General features: G+C 43.6%; 1 protein-coding gene across 1 annotated transcript in view; it reads left to right on the forward strand.

The window, feature by feature from the left end:
- MYO18B (myosin XVIIIB) overlaps positions 1 to 24,082 on the forward strand; it is a 248,035-nt gene that overhangs the window by 214,550 nt on the left and 9,403 nt on the right. The window contains exons 41-42 of the mRNA XM_032883267.1: positions 4,289 to 4,330; positions 5,692 to 5,829. Of these exons, the coding sequence (XP_032739158.1) occupies positions 4,289 to 4,330; positions 5,692 to 5,829 (180 nt within the window). The remainder of the gene's footprint in view (positions 1 to 4,288; positions 4,331 to 5,691; positions 5,830 to 24,082) is intronic.

Raw genomic sequence — 24,082 nt, forward strand, 5'->3', positions numbered from 1 at the left:
CCCTACCTCCAAGCTCTAGACCACCACAGGTAAAGCTGTTAAGTGTCTTCTGCATTTTATAAGGTGTGATGTGGTTTCCAGAAACCCTCCTCAACCCAGCATCTTTATTTTAAACATACTCTGTTTTGTTGAGAACTTCTAAGATGGCGGGTGGTATGGGGTGCGGGCCAGGCACCACCCTCAGCCTGGATGGTAATAGATCAGAAGCTGACAAGCAGAACGCCCAGCAGACCTTGACTTTAACCTCAGCAGTTCTGTGAAAATTCAGTGACATGGGTTCACAGGCAAAAGCAACCGGTACACAGATTAAAATGTCTATAGAAATGTAGGATTATTTTCAAGAAGCATTTATACTGATATCTTTTTATTTCTCATGGCTGGTTCTCTTCCAGAGTCACGGGCTTGGAAGGCACTTATAAGGATTGCTGATAATCTTAGGCTCTTACAAGATTGCTTCTTTAGATTCTTCACCATTTTTTTCCCCACATGGTGATAAAGGGTATAATCGTCGTTGATACAGCAGTGACGGGTCACGCCTGCTGTCTGCTTATTTCTTTAAAACAAAAATACATATATATATATATATATGTATATATATATATATGCTCAGAAAATAAAAATATATATAGGCTCAGAAAACCCAATGCTTTCTGTGAAGGCAGAAACCAGCACTGAGATTAGCTATTGCAATAGTCAGAGTCTGGCAGGAACCCCAGACACGTCCCAAAGGAGGGGGTCTAATAAAGGGACTATTTGCAAAGATATGGGCCCTGTGTAGGGAAGCACCAAGCATGGTACAGCACTCAGGGGCTCATAGCCATTTCCGGGAACAACCAGCAAGGGCTGTTGGGCAGGGGGAGCTCTGGTTTTTCGTTGAGGGCTAGAGCCAATGCCAGGAGAAGCAGTAGGTAGAATAAATACTCCAGGTTCCTCTCTTCCTTCCTCCCCTCCAGTGGCTCTCCTAATTCCCTACTGGCCACACATGGGTGGCCCCATGGATGTAGCCCAAAGAGATCAGCCTCTGGGGCACATAACAAAGGGGACGGCAGGAAGTGGGTGGGAAGGAGCAGAGAGAAGACATCTCGAAGTGAATGCCTCTTTATTCTGGGGTGAGGGGAGAGCCCTTTCAGAAGGGGATAAATTTAAATGCTGACTTCAGCCATGGGGCTCACACGTATGGAATCAGCCAGGGTGATTAGCGGGTCACAAATTAACACCAGCACGTGCTTTGATTAGTGATCTTCTCCCATAAAGACTTTTCTGGGCTGGATTGCATAAAACATTGTTGTTCAGTCAAATGAAGTATGTCAGAAAGAGCTTCGCTACTGCAGAGCTCAAGGCAAGCTGCTTTAGGATTGTGGAGAGGTTAGGTTTCCTGGACACCTACTAGAGACCTGTGAGAACAGCCTCTTTTAATCCAGAGTCCTGGAATCCTGGGGTGGGAAATGGGCTTGAAGCAACCCCTCCCCACCCCGGCCACAACATGCCCAAATCCCACCTCTACTGCTACCAGCCTTTGCTCATTATCCCAGCCTATGGCCATGAGAGAAAACTTTTTCTGGGTATAACTAAGCCTCTCTATTAAGACACACCATTTACAATGCAATGGCTTGGACCACAGGTGTCTTCATTTTTCTTTTTTTTCAATCAACATTCTAGAAGATAGAACCCTATTCACTGAACCCCTATGCTTCCCAAGGGTCTTGTCCTTAGCTTCCTTGGCTAAGGACATCCTTAGTTTCTCTGGTCATCTGGAACCAGTATCCTTAGCCCAGGGTCTGTGCCCAAGTAGTTCAAGGGAGGAGGGTGTCCAGGCTTGAGGTCTAGGTGATACTGTGAACTCTCAGATATTGGGCTAAAATTTGAGTCAGTGTGCATTCAGAGAAGCAGAAGTAGAAGTTCCATAGTCCTATAAAAGATCCTTAGAGGGGTGCTTGGGTGGCTCAGTGGGTTAAGCCTTTGCCTTCAGCTCAGGTCATGATCTCAGGGTCCTGGGATCAAGCCCCAAATCCAGCTCTCTGCTCGGCAGATAGCCTGCTTCCCCCTCCCTCTCTCTGCCTGCTTCTCTGCCTACCTGTGATCTCTGTCAAATAAATAAATAAAATCTTAAAAAAAAAAAAAAATCCTTAGAAATAAGCCCCAGGACTCCTCCCTTAATGACAAGTGCTCTCTTTCCAAGCTGGACGAGGCCTTAGCTCATTGGCCCAAACTTTTAATTCACAGATGGGGAGACTGAGATCCCAGACAGGGAAGGAGAGGAGGCTGGGCCACCTAGAGAGGCCTCTAGGATTTGGTTGCCTTTTCTCTCCGTCTCTTATTCTGTCCACAACCCCCACCCAGCAGAGCCGTAGAAAGACCCAGGCCTCCAGCAGGATCAGAGTTTGGTCCTACTCCCATGGATGGTTTCAGTTCATGAAGTGGTGTTTTTAAGTTGGTTAAAAACCGCATCAACACTTGGCACATAGATCCCTGAGAAGATTCAAGGTCACTCATCAAAGACACATTTGTCCTATTGCCTTTTTTGCGGGGGGGGGGGGGGCCATCGCAAATTGTCACAAACTTAGTGTCTTAAACCAACACAGACTTTATTACCTTATGGTTCTGTTGATTAGAAGCCCAAGGAGGATCTGATCTCCCTGGGCTAATCAAAGTTTCAGAAGGGCTATCTTCCTTCTGGAGACTCTAGGGGGAGAATGAATTTCCTTCCCTTTTCCAGTTGGTAGAGAATACTAACACACCTTGACTTGTAACCCTTCCATCATCAAAGTCAGCTACAGGAACATAACGATCTTGCGATCGAGGATTAGGATGTTGACATCTCTGGGGGGTCGTTATTCTTCCTCTCCTAGAATCATTCAGAAAAGCTGCTTTTCTGACACTGGAGAGGACACAGCAAACTTTTCTTTAAAAGGCTAAGTTGGGGGCGCCTGGGTGGCTCAGTGGGTTTAAGCCTCTGCCTTTAGCTCAGGTCATGATCCCAGGGCCCTGGGATCGAGCCCCACATCGGGCTCTCTGCTCAGCAGGAAGCCTGCTTCCTCCTCTCTCTGTCTGCGTCTCTGCCTACTTTTGATCTCTCTCTGTCAAATAAATAAATAAATTTTTTTTTAAAAATTTAAAAATAAAAAGGCTAAGTGGTATGTTATTTTTTGGGGGCCCTGTGATCTTTCTTGCACCTACACTGCTACTGTAAAGCAAAAGCAGTCATGGGCAAAATGGAAATGAGTCACTGTGGCTGTGTTTTAATAAAACTTTATAAAGACATCTGTCAGTTGGATTTGGCCCATGGCTGAAATTCATTGAATTCTCAAAGCATTATCTGAGAGAAAATCTGGTCTGGCCTGAGCCCTGGGACCAAAGAGATGAATAAGACATGCTCTTGGTTCATAAGGGCCTCTTGCAGTCCTGGTGGGGACAGATAGTTATGAATAGAAGCCCCGAGACTGACCGGCCCTTGAGGGTAGGGACCAAGGAGACACAGGTACATCCCTTGGAGAAGTCATCATGTTTTCTAAGGAAGGAATCCTCCAGATTCCACACAAAGAATAAATCTGGGAGGCCCTGGCCTGTGAACCTAGGATTCAAATGAGGTCTCAGGCATATGAGGCATCTGACGTCATGGTTTGGTGCCTACACCTGCATACTGGACATCCACCTTCTGGTTAAGAGCATGAGGTTAATAGCTCTTACAGACCTGGGATTCAATGCTGTGTGACCTTGAACAAGGATGCCAGTTTCCTTGTTCCCTAAATGGACCTAGGCGGGATGGTTAGATGAGATCTTGTGGAAAGCGTATTTGTTGAATGAAGGGACATTCCCTCCAGAATAGCTACTCCTGTAATTAGTCTTGGAGTTTCCCAGAAAGCCCTGGAAAGCTGGACTCCTGCCCTCTTGTCTGATTCGCTAGCACTCACAAAGAACATAAGGCAAACACACTGCTGTTGACAGTAATGATGCTGTTAATAATAGCAGTACGGGTTGTCCTAAAGCAAGAGCAGAGATAATGGTTGTTGCCTTTTAAGCAACACTATTTATTTGTCAAGAACCATGCTGAGATCTTGATAGGGGTTATCTCGCTTCACAGGAAGCATGTGCTCCACCACTCAGCCCCATTCCTAAACACATTTTACGAAGGAATATAGAGGGTCAGAGAAGGCGAGTGACTTGCCTGAGATCACACAGCAGCAAAGGTTGGAAATGGGACTCAAACCCACGTTGGTCTGACATCAAAGGCCACATTCTTCCCCTGGCAGCACAAGAATGACAGGCTCTGTTTTGTGTCTTCTTCTAGTGTCCAGACAGCAGTGGACTGTAGCAGCAGCAGAAAAGAGATGTAAGTTAACCCTGAGGAGAACTGAACAGTTAACATTGAAGTCAAGAACCAGCCCCTGGCTCTCTGTGTCCAGTGTGCAGAGGGAACATCCATGCCCACTTGGAGAATTACTGGCAATGCCCATGATAGCTCAGACTCCATGGTCATAACATATGGCACTGGGGACATGATATTGAATGGTGCAACTTGTTTTAGACAGAGAGGAGCCCATGACATATCCTACCACCATCCCCCTCAAATACCTTCAATGGCTCCTTATTGCCTCAGAATAGACTTTATAGATTGGCATTTGAGACCCACACATATCTGATCTTTACTTCTCTCTCTATCTAGGACTCCTTCTTTCCATATCATCCATGCCCTGTCCCTTTCCAACCTCCATATCTATGTGTATGTTGTTCCTTCCAGCTCAAATTCCTTTCTCCAGGTCCTTCATGGTCAAGACTCAACCTTCAGACAAGTTGTGACTCAACTATCATTACTTAATGCCTTCCCTTATGTCTCCAAGGAGTAAAACAATGCTCCTTCCTTATCCTCCTCCTTTGTGTCCCTCTCTATGGTATTGATAATTTTCACCTTTATTTTATGCTTATTTCTATAGGTGTGTACTCTGCTAAGATGGAGTCTTGAGGACAGGGTCAATGTTGGGTTCTAGGTTTACAGCTCCTTCCCCTGGTGCCCTGCATAGAGTGTTCTATAAACAAGCAAATGAATTTATAGACAGACACAAATAACGGTATAGGTAAAGATAATGATATACATATCAATATTGGTATAGATATCAATAGATACAGTTGCATGAGTATATAAACCAGAAAATAAAACAATCATTGAGTAACCACATCTATGACAGGCCCACACAAGGCCTTATTTCAGAACTAGGGAACATAAAAGTAAAGTCTCTGTCTACAAAGATATTCTGGTTAGGGCAGGCAGAGAGTTAACCCTTGACATAGTCCATGGACATATCATTTGGTGTAAAATTCAATGCCAAATTTTACTCTAAAATCAGAGTTGTCTCAACATCTGTATCAGAGTATTTACCTCCCCAAAGAAGAGCAGCAGTTAGCATCATGGGCACTGGAATCACAGAGACCAGGGTTTGCATTCCACCTTCATCACTGGCTAAGTGGGTGACCTTGGCAAGAACCAAGTTGGCCTCCTCGAATCCCGTTACTCTCACCTATGTAATGGGGACAGCACTGGCTCCCATCTCTCAGGAATGGTACTCTGAGCACTGATGAAGTTTTTGCATATACAGCACTAAGCACATGCCTGGCTGAAGCTTAGGGGTGACTATCTAGTTATTGCTGTTACTGTGGTTGTCATCGTGCTGACGGCATCCTGTCTTCTGGTTCCAGAGATAACGTCTCTGTCCTCAGCTCCCAGCCAGAGGGCAGTCTGCAGTCCTGGTTGAGTTGTACTCTGTCCCTGGGCACAGATACCATGAGGACCCCCTCTCGACAGTCAGCCAGCAGTAGCCCCATCCTCAGCTCCAGGTAAGAGTATGTCCCTGCTGCCTCTGGATGGCCGGTAGCTTGAAGAATCTCATACTTTGAAGGTTGTTTTTCATGTTTTCCATCTTCTCCAGCTAAGGCAAGGAGAAACATGGCCACGGACAGTGTGAGCTATGACCCTGCCACTTCTTAGCTGAACGGCTTTAGGCAGGTTGGTTATCTTCTCCGAGCCTTTGTTTCCTTATCTGGGCAACAGGAAATATAATTCTGTTTACTGCTCTAAACTGTTGAAATGATGAGGATCTGATGCCCCCCTCCCTAAAGCATGGTTCTCCGGATGATTTTTAAATAGCATGTGGTGAACATTTTTAAAAATAACTGTGGATTTATTATAGTTGCCTTCTATCTAAAGCAAGTCCTACTTGTCTACAATTTATAGATTGTTCTGGATTTCAAGTTTTCTTTTGTAAACCTATTCATTTAAGCATTTCTGTATTTTGCAGTTTTTTTAATGGCAAATCAGTATCGAGACAGTTAGGCTGGATGATTTCTCCCTCAGAGATTTTAGTTTTGTTCTGAATGTCAAGGTTTTATATTTTCCCCACCACAGAGGGAGATGGATTCAGTTACGGCCTGAGATGAAACTCTTGCAGATCTGTAGGATTGCCAACAATAGGTTCCTCTGACAACCGGGCCTTGGGAGTCACTCTTAGTTTAGGACTTAAATCCGTCTTCACTCTTGTTTTTCTGCCAGCTTCGTTTCTCTCAGCTCATTTGGTTTTCCTTTTCAAGGGCGGCCCTCTTGTAATTAGGAGCTAATGGCCATAAATCAGAAATTATGGATTAAGCAGATGTGTAATTAAGATGAAATGCACACTGCTTTTGTGATAACAGGAGAACCAATGTGATAAAGTAGAAAGAAAAGTCCCAGACTCAAGGAACAAATGCAGACAACCCCTTCCTGACTTGAAATGTGTTTGCTCTGAAGGAGGTGGGGGCACCGTCTCTACAAAAAGAAGGGGGTGGAAGTTCACGCTAACCTTTTGGGCATATTCAGCAAATGGCAAATGTCTGACGCATGTCTGCAGATAATCTTAGGCTGAAAAATTTGACGTTGAAAATATCAGAGGCTCTAAGAGTGGGGCTGCATCTGGGAGTTAATTAAAGCAAGATTATCTGATTACTGCTCTTAATTAAAAGCAAAGGCCTGTATGGAGAAAGGGCCATCTCCTCCATGAACCCCAAAGGATGAGGACTTTTTCTCTCTTGATAAATACATACCCCTGTTTTTCCCCATCAGCCAGTGTAGAAGGCAACAGAAATAGCACTGGGGGTGGCTGTAACCAGATGGGAATGATCATTAACACAATATTTGAGTTGTGTAATTAACAGTTGGACAAACATACCTCACCATATCGTGTTCATGGTATTGCATGGTCAGATATCACGTTTCTTACAAACCAGAGGTTTGTTGAGTCAGTCAGTGTCATTTATCCAACAGCATTTGCTCTGTCTCTCTGTGTCACATTTAGTAATTCTTGCACAATTTCAAACTTTCTCCTTACTATTATATTTGTTATGATGATCTGTGATCAATGATCTTTGATGTTACTGTTGTAATTAGTCTGGGGCACCACGGATAACATGTCCATATAAGATGGCGAACTTAATCAGTAAATGTGTGTGTTCTGATTGCTCTTCTGACCAGCCGTTCCTCTCATCTCTCTCCCTCTCCTCGGGCCTCCCTAGTCTCTGAGACATAACAATATCGAAATTAGGCCCATTAATAACCCTACAGGGGCCTCTAAGTGTCCAAGGGAATGGGAAAATCACATGTCTCTCACTTTAAATCAAATCTAAAAATGATTCAGTGTAGTGAGGAAGGCACGTCAAAAGCTCCAAGGGGCTAAAAGCTGGGCCTCTTGTGCCAAACACTTGGGCATATGCTGGACACAAAGGAAGAGATCTTGAAGGAAATGACAAGCACGACTCTGGGGAACAGACGACTGATAAAGAAAATAAACAGCCTTCTTGCTGATCTGTAGAAAGAATGCATGGTCTGGATGGAAGATCAAACATGGTACAACACTCCCTGAAGCTGAAACCAAACACAGAGCAAGGCCCTGACTCCCTTCCATTCTCTGAAGGCTGAGAGAGGTGAGGGGCTGCAGAAGGAACGTCTGAAGGTAGCCAAGGTTGGTTCACGAGATTTAAGGGAAGACGCCATCTCCATAACACAGAAGCACAAGGGGCAGCAGCAGGTGCTCATGTAGAAGCTAACTTTGGTAGCTAGCGAGGAGAAGTCAGTGCCTGGCTTCCAAGCTGCAAAACATGGGCTGACTCTCATATAAGAGGCTAATGCAGCTGGTGCCTCTGATTGGAAGCCACTGCCTGTTCTGCAAACCCCAGGGCCCTGAAGAATGATGCTGCATCTACTCCACCTGCACTCTGTAAATGGAACAGCAAAGCCTAGATGACAGCATCTCTGTTTACAACACAGTTTACTGAATATCTTAGGCCCACCGTTGAGACCTCTGCTCAGAAAAAAAAGAGGTGCCTTTCAGAGTACCACTGCTCATTGGCAGTACACCTGGTCACCCAGGAGCTCGGACAGAGTGGAGATGTACGGGATTAATGTTATTTTCATGCCTGCTAACAACATCCATTTCTGCAGCCTGTGGGCCAAGGAGTCATTTTATCTCTCAGGCCTTATTATTTAAGAAATAGTTTTGAAAGGCTAGAGCTTCCATAGATAGTGTGTCCTCTGATGGGTCTGGGCAAAGTAAACTGGAAACCTTCTGGAAGGGGTTCACCATTCTAGATAACTCTAAGGACATTCCTGGTTCATGGGAGAGGTGAAAACAGCAATGTTAATAGGAGCATGGAAGAGGTTGATTCCAACCTTTGTGGAGGTCTTGGAGGGGTTCGAGACCTCAGTGGAGGAAGTAGCTGCAGATGGGGTAGAAAAAACAAGAGAACTAGAGTTAGATGTGGAGCCTGAAGATGGGATCAGAACTCTTGAGAAAACTCAAAGCAATGAGGATTTGTGTCTTGTGGATGAGCAAAGAAGGTGGTGTCTGGAGATGGGAAGTGCTCCTGGTGAGGATGCTGGAATAGTGTTGACATGACGACAAAGCATTCAGAATGTTCCACACACTCCGTCAATAAGGCAGCGGCAGGGCTTGAGAGGACAAACTCCAATCTTGAAAGAAGTTCTGCTATGGGTAGCATGCTATCCAACACCATCACCTGCTACAAAGAAATCCTTCATGAAAGAGAGAGTCCATTGACATGGCAAAAGTTGTGTTGTCTTATTTTAAGGAACTGCCACAGCCTTCCCCAACTTTCAGCAGCCACCCCCTGATTCGTCAGCAGCCATCAGCCTGGAGGCAAGACCCTCCACCAGCAAAAACAAGATGACCCGCTCAAAGCTCAGATGATAGTTAGCATTATTAGTAACAAAGTATCTTTTCACTAAGGTTCATACTTAATTATGCTTTTTTAATAAGACAAAGCTATTGCACATTTAATAGACGACAGGATAGTGCAAACAGAACTTTATGTGCACCGGAAAGCCCAGAAATGAATTTGACTAGCTTTTTTGAGATATTTTATCGCGGTGGTCTGGAATGGAGCCCGAACGTCTCCGAGGCATGCCTGCGGTAGCATGCATGATTAGGATCCTTAGCCTTCTGGTTATGCTCTAAGTTGTTTGTCACCATTTGAGTGGGGGATGGGAGTCTGTGGGGTTTTGGGTACATGGGCTGAGATCACAGCAGGTGGATTTCGCCCCTCCCTTGACTCCCTTACAGCAGTGAGATTTGGGGAGGGAGAGATTTCTTAACTTCTCTATCCATGTTTCTTTGTGAATAACCCTGGGTTGTTGTCAGGTTAATGAGATGATGCACAAATGTTTCTTCGCTCAGCACCCCCGGCACCTAGAACAAGTTCAAGAAAATTCGCTTCGTTAGTGTTGGTATCTACTTGATGTCCAAAGGAACCCCAGGAGATGGACATTACCCCCATGTGACAGAAGAGGGATCTAAGCCCCACAGCCTTACCTTACTGCTATAGCTGTGCCTTGGGCAGAGTCTGTCCTCGGCACCCGCAGGCAGCCCTGTCCAGAGCCTAGCCCCCATTTCCTTCCCTATTCCTTTTCCAAGTCCTCAGGCTTGGCCCAGTACACCTCAGAGCAGTGGTGCTTGCACCAAGTACAGTGATGGGGCAGCAGGCAAGGAGGAACCATAAGCTCCTTGTCTGTTTTCTTTAGGTCTGCCTGCCAGGGGCTGGCATTCAGTTGGTGCTCAATAAATGTCTGTTGAGGAGGCACGTGGGTGGCTCAGTCAGTAAAGCATCTGACCTGATTTTGGCTCAGGTCATGATCTCAGGGTCGTGAGATGAAGCCCTACATTGGATTCCTGAGTGTGGAGCCCAATTGAGGTCACATCTCAGCATGGACTGTGACTCATGTAGGGTGGGTAACTGATCAGTGTCCCACAGCAGGTAAGAAAAGCCAGTCTTCAAGCCCAAATTCAAATCCCTCCAAAACCTGTATTTGGATTTCCTGCACTACCATAGCTCTCTGACATTTATCCTGCAAATTTTACTGGCAAACAACTGTTCTTAATATTAAAACTGCATGAGGATTATCATTCAACACTCAGCATCGATCCAGAAGATGCCTACTGAGTGCCAGATCCCACAGCAGGAAGCCCTGAAATATTTGAGCACTGTCCTTGGAACATGTTTACAATTTTAAGATCTGAGAACTTCTGAGCGGGAAGGAACCACTGGGATTATCTGACCCAATTTGCTCATTATGCAGATGGGGAACACAGAGGTCTGCAGAGGGAAGTATCTTACCCAAATTTATAGGAAATCTGAGCTTAGAGCTCAGGTGCCTTCTAGCTCTTTCTAACTGCACAAGTCATCTATGAATTCTTCCTCCCTTCAAGAACTTAAAATATAACAGAAAAGACTAAAATCCTATTTATTTATTTATTTTTAAAAATTTTTTATTTATTTATTTGACAGACAGAGATCACAAGTAGGCAGAGAGGCAGGCAGAGAGAGAGAGGAGGAAGCAGGTTCCCTGCGGAGCAGAGAGCCGGACGTGGGGCTCAATCCCAGGACCCTGGGATCATGACCTGAGCCGAAGGCAGAGGCTTTAACCCACTGAGCCACCCAGGCACCCCAAAAATCCTATTTTTTTAGAGAGAGAGAGAGTGTACACGCATGCAAGTGGAGGAGGGGTAAGGGCCAGAGAGGGAGAGAGAGAATCTCAAGCATGCTCCACATCCAGCACAGAGTCTGACGGGGACTCAGTCTGACGGCCCTGAGATCATGACGTGAGCAGAAATCAAGAGTTGGTTGCTTAACCAGCTGAGTCACCCAGGTACCCCTAAAGCTAAAATCCTCTTAACCATGCCCCCAATCTCAGCTCCCTTCCTAAAGTTATCTACTACTGTCCAGTTCGGTATGACCCTTCCACATTTTTTCTTGTGGATTTTTAAACATATGTGCACCTGTAGTACATTTGTTGTATAATACATATATTCTAGAATATAGAACGTATTTGTGGGCTTTTAAAAGATATAAATGCACATAGGATGTACCTTATGTGCCACATAAATTCTTACCCTGTGCTTCTTTCCCTCTACAGTATATTCTAGCAATCTTTCTTTATCAGTATGCCTAGGCTGGTCTCATTTTTTTCCAGTCCCGCAAAAGATCTTCCAGCAATGCTACCGTTTATTTCATTAAAGTCGTCTTCTTTCACTTTCAGCATTTTCTTGGTATTAACTCTGAGCCTGTAAGCCTTTAAAACACACACACACACACACACACACACACACACACACACACACACATTCTTATGCACGGGGGTGCATGATTTGGTGGGTCTAAGGGCTTTTGCACTTTAAACTTGGCTGGGCTGGATGCTACCAAATCATCCCTGTGTCCTTTCTGCTTAGGAGAGGATAGCACTCCTGTATCCCCAGCCCCATGCCACCTGGCACCTCATGGGGCTCAATAAATGAGTCTCTTGGACATTTCAAATTAGACTGAGAAAGAAGGTCACTTTAAAAACAGAAGAGAGAGAGAAAGCAGTCTTCTGCCAAAAAAATAAAAGCATTCCCTGCATTATTTATAAGGGGCCGTCAACCCAAGAGAAATACACCTAAACCCTTATGATTTACAGTCCAGGAGCCATGCAGCTGCTGCTGATAAATGCAAGAGCTTCTGGAGATGGAGACACTAAATTACCTTTGTGGCTCCCAGAGAAGAAGTTTATGGGGTTGGTGGTGGCAGTCACACTTGGCTTAGATTCTCTCCTAACCTCTCGCAGCAGATGGTGCCAGGGCCATCCAGGGACGGGTCCGCTCACCTTGGCCCCCACCTTGTGCCTGACCTCTCCTGCCTCTGCCCTTGCTAGAGAAGTGTGAAAGTGGGGAACCTCTCCCCCACTTCCTTCTTATCTTCAGAATACATCAGGCTTTCCCTCCTTCACTGTAGACCCTCTTCCTCACCCTGCAGCCCCACTGTGGTCTTCCTTTTCCTCCCTTTTGGAGTCGGTCTTCTCCAAAGTGGGGTTCCACACACACTGTCTGCACTCATACCCTCCCCCATTCCTGCCACCGAGAACCTGGCCCCTATCACTTGTTGAAACTTTCCTCACCATGTCAGCAGCTTCCGAAGGGACAGATGGGGCGGGGGGTGGGGGGGATGTTCTCCGGTCTTGGTCTTTCTCTGGACTGAGAAGTTAGCAAAGTGTCAAACATGTCTCTGTTCACTCAGCCTTGTAGATGTTTCTGCTCCTTGGGGCTCCTCAAACCTCTTTCCTGGTCTTTGCCTTCCCACTCCCAGCCCCCAAACATGGGGGGTCATGGGGTAATGCCCTCACCTGGCTGTTTTGCTCTCTACCTGATCCCAGATGATCCCCTTGTGATTTTACATCCCCCACTGTAAATGGGCAAACCCCAGTCTAAACCTCTAGCTCTTAAGCTCTCCCAGGTTTTAAATGGAGACATCATATCTAATTGTCTGCACTGAGGAGATGACCTCTCCCTGGTGTCTTAACTCAACATATCTGGGAGGAAGTTTCTGCTTTCCCGTCCACTCTGTGTTATCATTATCATTTGGAGGTCCTATCATTCATAAAGCCACCCAAACTGGGTCTTCTCCTTCATCCTCATAGTCAACAGATCCCCAGATCTTTCTTATTCTTCTCTCCTCCGAATACTCTTGGCTCTCTCTGCTTCCATCCTCACTGCCAACACCTGTAAGTCAGGCTGCCGTCATTTCTGTCCTAGATGCTGACAAAGAACTTCCAATACCATCCTCCCTCGGTCCATCCTTTATTTTACACTTCAGCCCGTCTGATCCCTTTAAAGTAAAAGTCTTGCTGCAGTGGCTTCCCATCTCACCTCAAGAGTCAGCAGACTCCTGCCTACAGGCGAAATCTGGCCTTTGACCTGTTTTTATAAATAAAGTTTTATTGGAACCCAGCCATGTCCACGTTTTTGTTTTTGATTTTACATATTATTTTTCACTGTTCCTGCACTGTGATGGCAGAAATGAGTAGTAGAAATGGAGACCAGATGGCCTCTAGGCCAAAAATTATTGCCATCTTCCCTTTACAAGAAAACTTTGGTGATCCCTGCCCTCTGGGATAGAACAGGATGGAATTCAAGCACCTTAGCAGGCTTACAGTGCCCTACGTGATGTGGCTTTTGCCTGCCTTTCTGGTCTCATTCCCTCCATCCCTTCTTCATACTTGGTCCCCCATATGGATTATAGCTCTCCCTCATCCACTACACTCTTGCTCCCTCCTTGATCTTTTGTCCATGATATTCCCTCTGACTGGACACCCTTCTGTTTCTTCACTTAACTCTTCTCATCCTCCAAGACTCAGCTCATGGATTCCTTGCCTCAGGAGGCTTCCCCAATGCCCTGGCTGGGTCAGGAGGTGACTACATAGTCCTGCAGACCCCATAGTGCTCACCATATAATGCTGAGATTATCTGCTCAGGTGTCTTTCTCCCTCATGAGGTTGTGATTCTTTTAAGGAAACAAATCTTATCCTTTTCTTCTTGTACCTCAGCACCTAACACAGTGCCTGACACATAGCATATACTCAATAAATATTCATGGAGCAAATGAATGACAGTGGACAGAAGTTAGATGTGTGGTTTGAAGGATGATGCTGATATCAACACCATGGGTGGACTTGCCAGACTGTTCGACTCTCTCCAGCATTGATGGAATATAGTGGGGGATACTCAAGGACTGGGCAGCAGCTCCCCCAGAGTAAAGACTGAGGGCAGAGGTGAGTGTTAAGCCAGATCAGGCAGAGATCTTGAAGACACATTTCAAAAGAGGTAAGGGGAGAACAATGGACTTTGCAGTGCGGTAGACTTGGTTTCCAATCCCAAGTTATTAGCCACCTGACAGCCCCTTTTCCAGGCTTATATCCCCTTTGCAGGATTGAAGAAATAACAGCTATAGCAGTGGCTGGTAGAATCCCTGACATGAACTTGGTGTTTAATAAGCAAGAGTTCCCTTCCACCCTCCTTCCTTCCTCCCTGGCCAGGCTAGGTGGTGCTGTTCTGGGAGGCAGGGATACTGACAGGCAGGACTAGGGAAACCTATGTCTGGGTTCTAATAATCCCATGTGCCAGAGACTGTGGAAGTGAGCCAGACTTGCAGCAGAAAACCATGAGCACAACAAAGAATCCCTTGCCAGTGAAAGTGGAGTGTCAGTGAACAGTGTTACATATGTTGAACCTAATGTGTTTGAGGATATTCAAGGGGAATCATCCAGAGGTTTTGAACTCTGGGCTGGATCTATGAAGATTCCAGGACTTCTCTGCGTAATGTTGGGATTTGCTGGGGGGTGGGGTATAGATGACATAAAACCCAACTCAACCTAGCTTGTACAAAATGAAAACTAGTATTATGTCATGCAGCTTAGAAACCAAAGGTAGATCTAGATTCGGGCATTATTGGACCCAGGGATTCAAAGACGATCATGGGGATTTGATCCCTCAGCAACCTCTCTGCCCTATTCTTCTCAACACTGACTTTTTTGCAAGGTAGCAAGATGGCGGCCAAATCTTCTAGCTCATGCCTGTGCCACTCAGAGTTCAAAAGTAAAGTGGGCTTCTCTCTTCAAAGCAGTTCCACCAAAATCTTGAGCTTGACTTTTATTGGCCCAAAGGGAGTCACATGTCTGTTCTGAACCAGTCAGAATGAATAAGGAGAACAAAGGAGTCTCTTACCCTAGGCTCAAGTTGGTGTTCTCACCTGGTTCTGGGAGATGGAGTTATTCTCGCCCAAACCACAGGAACACTGGGGGAAGAAGGGTTTCCTCAAAGGATAAGGGGATACATTACCTGAAGCAGAATAATAATGAGTAGATAAAAAACAAATAAGCAAAGCAAATGTTTTCCACCAAGGGAAAGATTGAATTATGGGAGTGGACAAAATTATGCATACAGAGTTGAAGGATTGGGAGGTGGATAAAATAGGAAAAGAGAGGACAGTAAGAAAAGAAAAAAACATATTCAAGTGTTTGAGGTCCCATTGAGTAGCCTTGGGAAGCCCAAATAAAATTGTGTGTGTCCTGGTCAGAGACTTTATTTATCCCTAAATTTCAATGACCAGTCTATCACCACGTAATTAGTGATGCTGTGATTTGAATTTATTACCAAACATGGCTCTCCGCTGTTGCTATTGGACTTGTACCATATTGCAATGTGAGCATGGAAATTATTGTATAAATTATTCTCACTCACATAATCATCGTGATTTTAATTACTGTGTAATCTTCGCTAATTACTGTTGTATGTATCATTTGCTTTGGTGCCGATTTAACACAACCGCTGTTCGTTTGGCTAAACGATGGCATTACAACTTTTCCTTTTTCTGGGGGAAAATTTGCTTTCTGTAAACATTTGCAGCCCCATACTCTCGGCTTGCCGTTCTTGGTTTAAAAAAGGACAAGATTTAGACAACTTCCTTTCGCCCCCCGTTGATTTTTATGTAGGATGAGGCTGGCTTGAATTAGTAAAAAAGTCTAAATCACAGGGTGTTGTTTTTAAAATAAAGTTGTATGCCTTTCAGGGAAGTGCAATTAGTCTACTACAGAAGCGAAGGCAAGGATGGGTCACACGAGGCCTGCTTAAATGATTAGATAAGAAGCGTTTGTAATTAGTTCATTAATTACGCAAATGTGAATGGATGGTACTTAGTGCTAGAAACAGGTCATTCTCAAAGTAGGTTAAGTATTCACAGCTAATCTTGTTTCAATAGTACATTTATTTACTGGTCTCTGCATTCTTAGAACCAGAGCTCAGGATCATTTTAATCTATCCTGAAGATACTTAATGAACAGACCTCTCATGAATATGGTTTTATGTCTTCCTGAGACAAAGGGGTGCTATTCAGTTTTATCAATCTTAGGAAGATTAGTGGAAACTGAAAGCATGAAAATGTCAGTGCAAACATATTTACCACAGAACCCAGGCCTGTGTAAACGGAACCAGAAGTCTGGCTCTGCCCAGGAATCAGCCTTGGAGCCAGCATGTGTCCTGGACGGGTTTCCATGGGCAGGAGGGCTGTTTTCTACTTAAAACTCCAGATCTTGGATGGTAGATATGTGGGTCTCTCAGGAGTTTCAAGGCTCATCTAATTTAGCTGCAAGTTTGTGTAAGAACCATTTGGATTAAAGTATCTGTGGTTCTCAGATTGAGCTCTATTTTGGTGACATGGACCTATCATTGAAATACACATCCAGGAAATTGCATCTTTAAGAAATTTTCAAAAATTGGCCCTACCTGTTTAATTACTACCAAAAGCAAAACCAGATCATCTCAGGTGCCCCTAAAACCTTCTTGAGCCTGTTTAGGTCATGACCTCATCCTTCCTCAAAGGTAACCACCATCCTGACTTCTAATGCTATGAATTAGATATGACTGTTTTTTTTTTTTTAATTCTATATAAGAGGAAGTATCCAGTAGTACTCTTTGGCACCTGGCTTCTTTCTTTTAATACTATGTGGATTTTTTTAAAATATTATTTATTGTAATTTAGAGAAAGAGAACATGATCAGGAAGGACAGAGGGAGAGGGAGAGAGATTCCCAAGTAGACTCCATGCTGAACTCAGATCAGGACACTGGGCTGAGATCACAACTTGAGTTGAAACCAAGGGTCAGAGGCTTAACCAACTGCACCACCCAGGTACCCCCATTTAATGTTATGTTTATGAGCTTCATTAACATTGTTGCATGTAGGGGTAATTCCCTTGTTTTCTTTGCTCTGTAGTCCATAACTGTGGTTCTCAACTGGAGGCAATTTTGCCTCCCGATCTCTGCCAGGAGATAGTTGATAGTGTCTGGAGACATTTTTGCTCATCATAACAGAGACAGGTGCTACTGTAAAAGACCAAGATGCTGTTATACACCCTACAATGCACAGAACTGGCCACACAAAATTATCTGGTCCAAAATGTCAATTACATCACTATTGAGAAAATCTGGTCTATAACGCTCCACTGTAGGAATATATAATAACGATTTATTCACTCTGTTGATAATTGTCGTTTAGGTTGTTTCTAGGTTTTTAAAAAAGATTTATTTATTTATTTGAGGGAGAGATAGAGAGAGTGGAGTAGTGGTATCAGGGGCAGAGGGAGAAAATCCTCAGACAGAATCCTCACTGAATGCAGCGTCCGACGTGGAGCTCAATCTCACAACCTATGAGATCATGACCTGAGCTGAAATCACAAATCAGGTGCTTAACCAATTGAGCCACCCAGACACCCCTCGGTTGTTTCTAGTTTAACATTATTATGGATGGCACTACTATGGGCCATCTTGTACACACCTTTTGTGGCGTGGATTTAGATTTCTGTTGGGTGTTTGCCCAGGAGTAAAATTGCTGGGCCATAGGTGTATTTTCAACTTTAGTAAATATTGTCAAGACAGTGATACCAATTTACCTTCCCACCAGCAGTGAATGGGGGTTCCAGTTGCTTTGCATTTTTGCTAACACTTGGTTTTGTCATTTAAAAAAAAAATGTTAGCTATTCTGGTGGATATTGATAGGGTCACATTTTTTTATATTTTCTTAAAATTTCATTTTTAAATTAAATTTAATTTTTTCCAGTATTCCATGATTCATTGTTTATGTACCATACCCAGTGCTCCATGCAATACATGCCCTCCTTAATACCCACCACCAGCCTCACCCACCCCCTACCCTCTTCTCCTCCAGAACCCTTAGTTTGTTTCTCAGAGTCCACAGTCTCTCATGGTTCATCTCCCTCTCCGATTTCCCCCAACTCAGTTCTCCTTTCCATCTCCCAATGTCCTCCATGTTATTCCTTATGCTCCACAAGTAAGCAAAACCATATGATAATCGACTCTCTCTGCTTGACTTATTTCTCTCAGCATAATCTCCTCCAGTCCCATACATGTTGATACAAAAGTTGGGTATTCATCCTTTCTGATGGAGGCATAATACTCCATTGTATATATGGACCATATCTTCTTTATCCATTTGTCTGTTGAAGAGCATCTTGACTCTTTCCACAGTTTGGTGACTATGGCCATTGCTGCTGTGTACATTGGGGTACAGATGGCCTTTCTTTTCACTATGTCTCTATCTTTGGGTAAATTAACAGTAGTGCAATTGCAGGATCATAGGATGCCAGGATTCTCAACAAGATCCTAGCTAATAGGATCCAACAGTACATTAAAAAGATTATCCACCATGACCAGGTAGATGCAAAGGTGGTTCGACATTTACAAATCAAGCAATGTGATAGAACAAATCAATAAGAGAAGAGAGAAGAGCCACATGGTCCTCTCAATAGATGCAGAAAAAGCATTTGACAAGATGCTTCCATTCCTGATTAAAACAATTCAGAGAATAAGGATAGAGGGAACATTCCTCAACTTCATAAAATCTATCTATGAAAAACCCACAGCGATTATCATTCTCAATGGAGAAAAGCTAACAGCCCTCCCTTTGAGATCAGGAACATGACAAGGATGTCCTTTCTTGCCACTGTTTTTCAACATAGTACTAGAAGTCCTAGCAACAGCAATCAGACAACGAAGAGAAATAAAAGTATTCAAATTGGCAAAGAAGAAGTCAAACTCTCTTCACAGATGACATGATACTTTATGTGGACAACCCAAAGACTCCACCTCCAAACTACTAGAACTCATTCAGCAACTCAGTAATGTGGCAGGATACAAAACCAATATACAGAAATCAGTTGATTTCTTATACTCTAACAATGAAAATATGGAAAGGGAAATTAGAGAATTGATTCCATTTACTATAACACCAAGAACCATAAAATACCTGGGAATAAACCTAACTAAAGAGGTAAAGGATCTGTACTTGAGGAACCATACTTTTGGTTTTAATTTGCACATTCCTGATAAAGAAACCTTTTCATGTGCTTATAGCTCATTGGGATATCCTTTTCGGCACAAGGTCTGATCAAGTCTTTTGCCCATTATGTTTTTTCTTCTGGGTTGTCTCTCTTTTATTATTACCATTATTATTAATTTGTAGGAATCCTTAATATATTCTAGATATAAGTCCTTTCTTGGTATGTTGAGCCATCCATTTGATGGAATGTCTTTTTCACTCTCTTACAGTTCATTTCGATGAAAAGAAGTTCTTAATTTTAATGTAATTGAACTTAGAATATTTTTCTTTTATAGTTGATGTTTTTTCTATTCCACTGAAGATTTATTTGCCTACTCCTAAATTATGGAAACATCCCCTGTGTTTTTTGACAAACAGTGTATTGATTTAACTTTTATATCTATATATACAATTCATCAGGAATTCTTATTTATGGTGTGAGGTAGGGGTTAAGATTCATTGGCATATAAATACCCAACTAGTCTTGTGTATGTATTTTAAAAAGACATCATATATTTCACATTTTACCACCATGTCATCTTCTAGTACATCAGGTGATTTTATATATTTTCTAGACCCTGTTCTCTTACATTTTTCTACTTGCCCATCTTTGAGCTGATTTAAAATTGCCTTAATTAGTGTAGTTTTATATGTAAGTCTTGACATCTGAGTGTGTATCTTCCTTGGATTAATTCTTCTTCCTCAAGACCAGAAAATGACTCCAGAGGAAAAATGCCACAGTAGCGGGCTCACCTCAGCATACTTCTCTCTTTCCAAAATTTGACCCTTCAATTCCTGGCTGCTTTGGTGCCTTCCAACACCTATAAATGTAAACTTAGCTTTTCTAGCTTTGCTAAGTGAAGACTTTCTATGGAAAATCTAGTCTGTCTGATCCAGAAAAGCTAATCTATCATAGCCAGAAATTGAATGTTAAGCTAGCTTTTTTGCTCCCTTTGCTAAGTAAACATTTTTCCTTACTTTTCATGCCTAAGAGGATATGACGCTTCACTTAAATTTCCTTCCAGTCATAACTTGGTGAATCTACTTTTCATTTCAGACTTGAGACTTCTGTACTGCAAGGGCTATTGATCTTTGTATTGATGGCATCTGGGATCATGGATTCAGTAAATGACTCTGGATGGATGTAAGGAGGGGTGGCTGGATGGCTGGATGGCTGGTTAGATAATTTCCATTCACTTAAAACTGCATTTTCATGAGGAACTGGGTGCTTTTATGACTAAGTCTGGGATTTTTTTTTATGGTTATTTTCATTGTACCATGTTTCACTGAGGCAATGTCTGTGAAAAGTGAAGGAATGCATTGAAAATTTATTTAAATATGTTTAACCCAAGTTGAATCTCCAATCCAATTGGAGATTTTCATCCCCTTACATATCCAGTTTGTTCTTTCCAAACACTATAGGAATTGTATCAGAAGGTAAAGAAGTATAGGAGCACCAGGGTGGCTCAGTTGGTTAAGCATCTGACTCTTGATTTTGGCTCCGGTCATGATCTCGGGGCTGTGAGATCAAGCCCCATGATGGGCTCTGTGCTCAATGAGGAGTTCCCTTGAGATTCTCTCTCCCTTTAAAAAAAAGAAGAAAGAAGAGAAGAAGGTAAAGAAGTATAAACCCAGTACTTTCACTGTCTCATCAGAATATGACCTGAGATACTCTCTTTCCTTCGTTGTTGTTCCAGGTGTAGAATGAGGCATCCAAGACAGCTGGGGTTTCAGCTCCCTTTCCATTCTGATATTCTAGAAGTTGACGGAATTCTGTAGCAATGAAATCAGCCTTTTGGCTTGGGTTTAGACATGAAACATTTGCTCTAGATTGTGTGCCGGAAGTTGGCTTGGGATCTATTGTTTTTAAGCTCAGAGACGTGGGATTGGCTGGCTGGGAAGCAGAGCTGCTAAGGTGTGAATGAACCAGCCAGAGGAGTTGGATGGAGCCCTTTTGTTCATTCTTTCTATGTTTCCACCCCCTCACCCATCTCTACCCCTCCATCCCTTCATTCTTTCTATCCTATAAACTTTCCTTCTAGATACCCGGGATTCATAGAAGAACAATGGGAACTAGTTCATAGCAATCTTGTTGGGGATTACAAATAAGTCAACAGGCAATTTCAGTACATAATGATGGGAGCTCAGGGGCTGTGGAAGCCAAAAGAGACACCCTATCCAGTCTGGGAGGTGAGAGAAGGCTTTCTGGAGGAGGCTACAGTTGGGCTGAGCATTGAAGGATGAGTAAAAATGTTTTCTTTTCTTCCTTTCTTCCTTCCTTCCTTCCTTTCTTTCTTTCTTTTTTTGTAATATGGAACAGTGGTTGTTCCAAATCACCTGTTAAGTTCCACTTCTCCTCTCCTTCTGTCCTTCCTCTCTTCTGTCTTCCTCTTATATTTTTCTACTCCAGAAGTATCTGGGCACCATCCATTTTATTAGCCTCCACCTTAATTTAACAATGACCGGTGTTTTGTGTATCAACTTCATTTCTGTCTTTAGCTCCCTTCCTACTTCTATCCACATCAAAACACATTTTTTATTTTTCTGCTGGACAATGTGAAAGTAAGTTGAAAACATCATAATAGTTTTCCCTAAAATAGTTTTCCATCTTTCTTCTAAGAAGGACATTTCCTAACTACCATAGCACTCGTGCACCAAAGAAAATTAACACACATCCAAGATCCCAACACCCGCATTACCCCCAATTTCCTAAAATTGTCTGTATCACTGTATTCTCTTAAGGATATCCATTGCATTTTGTTGTTTTGTTTCTTTAATCACTCTCTTTAAAAAATTAGTAGAGTTTATTTGGGGGAAATTTTTAGAAGGATTACAGAAAAATTAAGCAGAAAGTTCCCATATACCCCCCTCTTCCCACACAGTTTTCCCTCTTTTATTCACATCTATGGTTAGCCTTTATTTCCTTTGAATGTAGAAATTCCCCTCACCTCCCCCTCATCGCACTGAAGAGTGTGTGTGTGTGTGTGTGTGTGTGTGTGTGTGTGCGTGTGTGTTTAATAGAGTTTTAGGGGTGGTTCTGATGGGCAACTGCATTTAAAAACTGCTTGTCCTAGGACCTAGGACCCAGTACCTAGTACCTAGCACCTAGCACCCAATAGAATGTATGGGTGAGGCCAAGGAAAAGTCTGCTGATGTACAGAAGGTTGGTGGACAGGTGTCTACTGAGGGCAAATTACTGGTTTTGCCCATGGGTCAAGGACTCATCACCCACTTAAGATCAGAGCAAACGGCAAGGAAGACTTGGGAGTTATCTTGTCTCACAGAAACCGTTATATTATCAAGAATATAAGGTATTTACAGAGTGTGTTTCCTGACTCAAGTCTTTGTACTTTCTGGCCAGGAGTAACAAGGTTCACTGTGGTTGAACATGCTTCCTTGGTTATCCCACCCCATGGCTTCCTCCTTGCTTTGAGTCTTCCAGCTGGATGGCCTTCCTCAGCCTTGGTTTCCTTGCCAGATCCAAGATTTGGATTATCAGCCCTTACTTGCCAAGGGTTTGGATATTGAAATAAGCTCATAACTAGTAGGAAGGAGGTGGTGGGGGAGGGATGGGGATCTCCTTCTTATGCTTGGCATGTCCTCCTTGACATCCCTGCACAAACCCTATCCCCCTTCCAAAAGCCTCACTCAACCACCAATGTCCTCCAGAAAGGCCAAGCCCCCAGGCTCTGGTACCTCTCTCCTTTGCCAACCTCCTGCTATACTTAGTCTAAGGCTCAACTTATCCAGAACTTTTTGCCCTGCTGACTCTTCTTCATGGGTTTATTCAGTCTCCACTCCTACTGTGTGCTCTCCAGGAGGGAAAGGCAACACATCCTCTGCTCCCTGGAGCTCAGCCTGCCATCTTATATGGCCAGACCGAGAGGACAGCCTTGGCTCTGCTACTTCCTCAGCAAGCCCATGTGCCTCTCCAAAGCCTCAGTTTCCTCATCTGTGAAATAGGGCAGTAAAGGGTGGGAGAGTAGAGGAGTTAGAAGGCATGGATCCCAGAGCTGGACTCTTTGGCTTAAATCCATGTTCTCCCACTGATTTTAAGGCAAATTATGTATCCTTCTGAGCCTCATTTGTGAAATGGGACGATTATGATAGTGGATTATAATAGAAGACTATTGCTAAGATAAAAATCAAGGAGTGTCTTGCAAAGCCTAAAGGCACAATATACAGCAGTGTTTATGCAGAATTCAGTTGCACCCTGTTGGGGTTTAATAAATGTCTCATGATCCTACCACATTATGCAGTCTTGGGCACTGTATCAATGTTTATTACAGATTATCCATTGTTGTGTTGGCCTTGGTCACAAAACCTTCAGGTCATCTTAAAAGCATATCTGGCTTCCCATCCTGGGCCTCGCCAGTATTAGAACATCCATACATTTTTAATTTCCTCTTGAATTTCAGGGTGCGGATGAAGAAGGGGGGTGACAGCACATCTCGGGAGATGATTCATGGTGTCATTAAGTCTGTGTCGAGTTTCCTGTAGCTCCAGTAGGCCCAGGCTCTGCCCAGGCTCAGACTGGGGGATTATTTTTGCTGTGCAATTATGTCGAATGCCCATGAATCCTGTGTCTCTCCTTGACTTGGACCTCACCTTTTTGGTTCATTATGTCCCAGTGGGTGTTGAAATACATAGACATGTAAATAGGAGTTCAGCCGGTTGAGGTTTCCACTCGCCTTTCTACCTGGAGGATGTGGGATGTTGTGGAAGGGAAAGGCAGGGCATACAGATCTGGCCCACCAAGATTCAAGTCCAGGCTCTGCCACTGAGCCGGTGACCTTGAGCGAATGGCTTCTCATGAAGGAGACTCCGTTTTCTCATCTGTAAGGTGGG

The sequence above is a fragment of the Lontra canadensis genome, unplaced genomic scaffold, assembly GCF_010015895.1.
Source record: "Lontra canadensis isolate GAN:19392208 unplaced genomic scaffold, GSC_riverotter_1.0 scaffold87, whole genome shotgun sequence".
Classification (NCBI taxonomy): Eukaryota; Metazoa; Chordata; class Mammalia; order Carnivora; family Mustelidae; genus Lontra; species Lontra canadensis.